The 6,987-nt window shown below is 40.0% G+C and overlaps 1 protein-coding gene across 1 annotated transcript in view; it reads left to right on the top strand.

Moving 5' to 3' along the window:
* Positions 1–6,987, top strand: part of carmil3 (capping protein regulator and myosin 1 linker 3) — a gene marked incomplete at its 3' end in the record, with an annotated part of 127,718 nt that overhangs the window by 93,480 nt on the left and 27,251 nt on the right. The window contains exons 19-21 of the mRNA XM_024274320.1: positions 342–438; positions 528–582; positions 6,153–6,325. Of these exons, the coding sequence (XP_024130088.1) occupies positions 342–438; positions 528–582; positions 6,153–6,325 (325 nt within the window). The remainder of the gene's footprint in view (positions 1–341; positions 439–527; positions 583–6,152; positions 6,326–6,987) is intronic.

Raw genomic sequence — 6,987 nt, 5'->3', positions numbered from 1 at the left:
GAGTTTAGCTAATGTTTTTGCATTGTTAGCTGTTTTTTTCTAAATTAGACTTAAAAAAATAAAATTGTTTAGTCAAATTTGGAGTTTAGCTAATATTTCACCATTATACTAGTTGTTTTGGCAAAATTAGACATTTAGCTAATATTTTGGCAAGTTTTCAGCTATCAGCTCTAGCATCTTCAGCGGCCACATTCAGCTTACAGCATTCACACTGGCACATGCTATACATCTAGTACTTGCATAGAATTAGTCAAATACATGATTTTTAAAAGTCCCCTTAAGCATAGCAGTGATTGGATAAAACTCCAGGAATGTTTTTCTGTGCTCTGTGTCGGGATCAGGTTTGGATGCTGATTTGCTGGCTGTCATCCCGGCGCTGTGCCGACACCCTTCCCTCAAACATCTGATGTTGGGGAAGAACTTCAACATCAAGGGCAGGTACGGACCACACGGGACCCTCGCTGTACAGATGGCTGTGAAGAAGATGCGGATGATAAATGTGCTCCTTCTGTTTCTGTCGTCCACAGGGTGCTGGATGAAATTCTGCAGAAACTGGTTCATTTGGTGCAAGAGGAAGAGTGTGTGAGTTTGATTATGTAACATATTGTACACACGCGCACACATATTCTCTGTGGTGTTATGCACAGATGCACGCCCACACAGTCCTCACAGATTTGGCGCCTCACACACTTTTTCTTTTTTATACCAAAAGAAAAAAGTGTTTCATATCCGTGTCCTCATTCATGGTTATTTAAGCAGAGTTTCCCACCTGCCAAACGCATGAGGTGCAGCGATGCACACAAGTCGTGTCGTCTGTGGGCTCTACGCATGAATCATTTGGTCTCAGTTTATATGCAAGACTCCTGAGGCTCTCTCTTTTCTCTGCTCTGCAAATCCACCATGACCAGTCGCTTACTCAATTATTTACCAGTGTTGATGGTGATAGCTCACAGCGGAGCTCTTTCACACAGTACCAAGTGAAGCTTGTGTGTGTGCACTCTGATACTGGTGGGCGTACATGTTCACAAAGAAAGAAGTTGCATAATTGTTCGTCAGATGTTGGCGATGCGTTTTTATGCACCAAGGGATGACCGCGCCGGCTTCAACGTCCACCATGGCCAATACTTTTATTTGTTTGGTGCGATCCCAATCCTAACACAGAAGACGATACGTTAGAAATGTACCTCTGAAACAAAAAGAATTTACCTTTAGATCTGTTTTAGCAAAATAATTCTTCAGACTTCACTAAACTGATGTACCTGATAATGGTCATTAGATTAACGGTGCCGTTACCGTATTTTTGGAATATAAGTTTCAGAAAGAAAATGTATACATACTAAAGGAAGTAAAACATTTACAGGTTGCTCCAGAGTTTAAATTGCAGTTTTGGGAGAAAAATGCAACGCCTCTGAACAAATCTGGCCTGGTGTAAGGCCAGTTAACACCGAATGGGATTCACACATCCAATTCGAGCTATTAGTATTTTCATATTTTATAACTCTTATTAAACCATAAGATGATTAATTAAAAAAAGTGTTTTTGGTGTTTTTAACATGTTCTTGCAACACATTCTCACTCCCAACCATATATGGACGTATGGCTCAGCCCCACTCCGCATCACTCTTTGATATTTTGGGTGTCCCAAACTCGTCGTTTTTTGACGTGCTGGCTGTTCCCATTACATCTGGGGTCCCTAACCTCTGGGCAGTAAACCAGTACTGGTCCGAGAGCCGCTTTGTTGCGGGCTACAGACAGGGGGTGGGGTGGATGCATTCGCTTGCCAGGGGTCCCCAACCTTCGGGACTTGGACCGGTGTCCTAACCCGGTACTGATTCCACGTCTGGTACTAGTCCTAAGGGTTGGGGACCTCTGATTTAATGGGAAAAAAACAGCACATAAAAATTAAAAACAAGTTAAGAAACCCCAAAATGTCAAAAAGTGGGACCCACACCCATTCACGTGGAGTTGGGAGTGAGAATATTTAGGTTCTTGCAGCATTTTTCTCATTATGGAGGACATGTATAAAGAAAATTTAAGTTAAAAATTGCATTTCAGAGTATTTCTTTATAACAATCATTGTGAAAGAAAGACGGCAGACAAAAAAAGGTCATTTAAAAAAGATTGCAGTTGTGACGTACAATTAGCAGGACTCAGGCTCCGCCCTTCTCCACCTCATTCTGATTCATCCACTTGTAGACGACTAGATCCGTGTACGTCTTCGTTTTCTCGTCTGAGCTGGAATTTGGCTCAAAGCCGTACAGCTGGATAGTTCAAATATTGCTCGCCATATTTGTTGCACCGATAATGTTGGGTTTTTGACGGGCTGTAAGCTAACTGTAGAGCGTGTACAGATATGGATGACGGGAAGTGGGGGCGTGCTTACTCTGCATCAACAGTCCTGTCCACAACTAGAAGGTGAATTTTTAACAACCTACTGCCTCTTTAAAGAAACTATGTCCCAGAAAACGACAGTTTATTTATTTTTTTTTTAGATAAAAGCAGGATAACTATAATTTAAAAAAACACTGGGACCAGATCGGAATGGATCTTAAGGAGCTTATTAAAATATTTACCAGCCAAAGAACAAAGACAGTTATGCATTTAAATCTTTACAATTTGTATGTATTTCTGGCATGTCCACTGAGAGCTGGACTCTTCATCTGTTAGTGGAACTTTTCGTTCACATTGAGGATGTGGATAATACAGCTGAGCAGCTCAGCTGAATCCAAGTTCAAGGGCCTTGCTCAAGGACACTGGAGTGGTGTAAACCAGGTTAGAGCAAACACTGCTGGTATCGTCATCGCTAAGCATCTGTCGCACTGATCCTGCTGGTGTTTGCTAGCCCAAAAAACCCAATGAAGGAATCAAATCGACCTTTTTGGAGCCAAGCAATTCTTTTCTTCTTGATTTAAAAATCCCAAGGTGCAATTATATGAAGCTTTTTTGTCTGTTTTAATAATATAAAGTCATACTTGTCAAAGTGTCTTAAACAACAATAAAAGAAAACGTCAAGAAAAAAAAGACTTTTAGGGTCTTTCATATTCCCAACTGTTCAATGTGAAACTTGGTTCTGTTTGAATGAACACAGAGCTGATATCTTGTCAATGTTTTTGAGACCAATTAGGCGAAATTGAATAATTTCCACAGCACACCTGACCCATCTTTCGTGGCACACCGGTGTACCGTGACGCACTGGTTGAAGAACACTGTTATAGACGTTGGGGTTTGCTGTTTCATTTTAGCTCATGCGTACATTTTTGATGAGTAAAGCTGCTTTTTAAATAATAGTGTCTGAAATTTGACAGCCTTGGAAATAAACTGAGACAGAACTGAGAATAATTTAGCCTTAAGGCTAATTGGTCTGTCTGCAGTGCATCACAAATGGAACCTTCATTAATCAATCAGAATGTTTACATCAATTCTGTCATGTCTGCATCTGAAGTTTGTTCCTTCGCAGTTTTACGCAGAAGTCTGATTTTCTCTCCATTTCGCTGCTTAAAGTATAAGAAACAGGTTTCAAAATGAAGAATTCCATTTTACTTTCAAAATAAAAAACAAAAAATATATATTTAAGATGTAAGGTGACGTGCACACAATTTGGCATGTCAACGCTGTGGATAACACGTCTGTTTACCACTATGGACGACGAAAGTTTAACTTTGGAAGTACAAAAACATAATATCATTTGTGATACAAAGAGACTCGTGAGGAAGGAGAGGACATGGGACCTGATTGCCAAAGTTTTGGATCTTGATGACACGGGGATAGCAGGACGAACCACTCCTCCAGGAGATGGGGGGAGGAAGGATGGACCGGAGACACAAAAGGGACAACTGTTGTTAGACGGACTTCCCAATAAATGCAGCGAAGATGCACGGCAGACGGACCAGTGTAAATCAGCGGTTTGGCACATGCACCTGAATATGGGTTGACCTGTAACAGTGCTGCAGATTTTTAGGTTGTTCGGGCCTGTTGAGGGTCGTGAACGAGAATGGCCCCTCTTGACCCTTTTTTGTTGGATCGGATTTAAGGTGATTACGTCAAAGGTTTACAGTATGTCAGACTGTGTTTATTCAGGTATCACTGGTGATATGTTGAGAGATCACGGGAAGGACACGTGTGTCTTGCAGTTCCCTTGAGGGTCATACGGTCTCCTCAAAGGACGTCATGAAAATGGAGCGTACAATTGTTGTGGATGTGGCAATGTAATACGTTTCATGCACTTAAGTTGAATGAATGATGCTATCGTACAGTGTCCTTATGTTGTTTTTTAGTCGTTTTTAGGGAGTGAGTAATGGGCCATTAGTGCCTGCATGCACAGATTATGCATGTTGTACTTTAGTGTCCAAACAAACTACTAATTTGTCCAATTTTCTAATTTCTTATTGTCAGATTGCATGTAAGGAGTACACACCAATCACCTGACCATCTCCTTGAGCAGCCATGTGTGTTGTACAAGTGTTAGCTACAACCTGTCGCATTCCCCTAGACCAGGGGTCGGCAACCTTTAACAGTAAAAGAGCTATTTGGGCTAGTTTTCTACTGATCAAACCCTAGAAGGAGCCACGTAGATTTACTTTAACCTTTAAGAAATTTGGATTTACATTCATGACTTTGTTTTTTTTTTAATAAATATGAATTATGTCGTTTTTTGTTTTTTTTGGCACTAACAAAAGCAAAAATAGAAAATGAAACTAGCATCTCTAAAAATTAGATTTTTTTTTTTACATTTTTACCTTAGTTGAAGCAAAATTATCCAAAAAACTATCTTGTTGTTTAATTACTCGCCAACCCCAAAAATAGCCTAAAAATACCAATAGATAGCAAATTAGTCAAAAACTTTAGCATATTGCTAAAATATTTGCTAAATTCCAAATTACCTTAAACTCAGGTGATTTCAAATTAGCCCCAAAAAAGGCTAGCTTGTTGCTTGAATACTAGATAACCTCCAAAATAGCCTAAAATTCCTCAGTAAACTAAATTAGTCAAAAAACTTTAGCCTGTAGCTAAAATAGAAACTAAACTCTAAATTACCCTTAAGAGTATCAGTAAATAACAAATTAGCCAAAAATGTTAGCATGTTGCTAAAACAGAAGTTAAACTCTAAATTAGCCTAAAAACCCCAGTAGATGACACATTAGCCAAAAACATTAGCATGTTGCTAAGATAATAGAGATAAGATAAAATATATTTTTTGAAAAATACTATAAAAGATGAAAACATAGTCCATGAATATATTTAAAGACTTGTTGCTAATCTATTTAAAAGTTTGAAATTGGAAGACTTTCTCATTTACTTCCTATGTGGCATATTTTACTCAATATTTCAAAAACTAGAAAGTTTATGAAACCGTTGAAAGTCTGATTGAGTTTTTACGGCCAAAAAACGTGTGGAAAGGAGCAGGAGAATCACTATAGTGTGAATGCTTATAAGCAAGTAATCCTTCTTTAAAAAAATACTATTTTGTTTTTCTTCACCATGGAGAGATAAAAGAGCCACGTGTGGCTCTGGAGACGCAGGTTGCAGACCTCTGCCCTAGAAAATAATGTGAATGAATATTTTTGGTCTACAAGCTCATCTTGCAGTCTGACTTAGCTATTTCATGGGGCTACAGGTGTACCACTCGCAGGTGTCCATTTGTTGCCCACATACATCCACATCCAGCTACAAGGACAGTTTTTGACCAAGGGGTGTCCAAAGTCAGTCCTCGGGGGCCGATCTCCTGCTGGTTTTCCAGAAACGCTGCTGCTGATTACCTGGATCAGGTGTGTTTGGCCAATAAGGAGCTTCAGTGACAGGTTGACTGGAAAACATGTAGGACACCGGCCCTCGAGTACTGGCACCCCTGGACTGAGGCTTCATTGTAAGAAAGTTCTACCAACCTTTGCATCATTTGATTCTTGTCCCATTGTCAATTATTATTCTTGACAAGTGTTTCAATTGCTGATATTTGAACATTAAAAAGCTTTTTTTGACAAATGTAAGCACTTTGACAGATCATTTAAAGATCTTTAAATCTAGCTCTATCTAACAAATCAAATATGTATCATTTCCTTCTATTTCATGCTATCTCAAGCACTTTTTCCTCATCATTTAAGCATGGATGTTACCACTTATGCATCCTTATATCCAATTATATCTTCTTTTTGCAGGCTTTGCAGTCACTCTCCCTTGCTGACTCGAGGCTTCGCCAGCGGGGCACCGTACTGGTCAATGCCCTGGGCTCCAACGCCTGCCTACGGAAAGTGGACCTCAGTGGGAACTATCTGGAGGACTCGGGTGCAAAGATGCTCAGTAAAGCTCTGCAAATCAACACCACACTAAGGTGTGTCCTTGTTCCTTTTTAGTTTTTTTGCTTTTTCAATGGAGGATAAAGTAGTTTGCCAACAGGACATGGTAACTAGAGTTTCTCCAAAGGGAAAGAGAAGGTACGTTTTTGAAAGGACTTGAAACAACAGTCTTAGAGAGTTTGAGGCGTTGAATACAGACCATGGATGAGACACACAGATGGGCTCAGAGGCAGAGCGGCGCTTCTTTAAAAAAAGAGGAAGCACATCAAGCCATGATTAAAAGAAAAGACTCGGTGTGAGGGGAAAACGAGGTGAAATAGTGGGTGGACAGAATGGCCCTTGAGGCCTTCTGAATTTTGCAACACAAGACACACATTGAGCAGAACTGTCAGAGAAGTTGCAGACAAACAAAAGTTGGAGGGGTTTGGATGGGAAAACGCTTAGATTTGGACTAGAAAGAAAGAAGGGAAGTTGTGACAGAATGGGAAAGACCTCCTAATGAGCAATATTGAGGCTTTGCTGATTAAATTTCTAGGGCAAAGCGGGTGGGAGGGGTCGGGGATGTTGCGCTAGAGAGAGAAGATGAGTAGGGTTGGAAATGAGTGGAGGTATCAAAAAAGTGCAAAAACACTGGAAGCTCATTAGTTGCATAGAAGTTGTTCTTAAAGATTGTTTTATAGAATGATTCCGTGCGTGT

This window comes from Oryzias melastigma, linkage group LG17 (assembly GCF_002922805.2).
Source record: "Oryzias melastigma strain HK-1 linkage group LG17, ASM292280v2, whole genome shotgun sequence".
NCBI lineage: Eukaryota > Metazoa > Chordata > Actinopteri > Beloniformes > Adrianichthyidae > Oryzias > Oryzias melastigma.
This window is presented reverse-complemented; position numbering and strand designations above follow the sequence as displayed.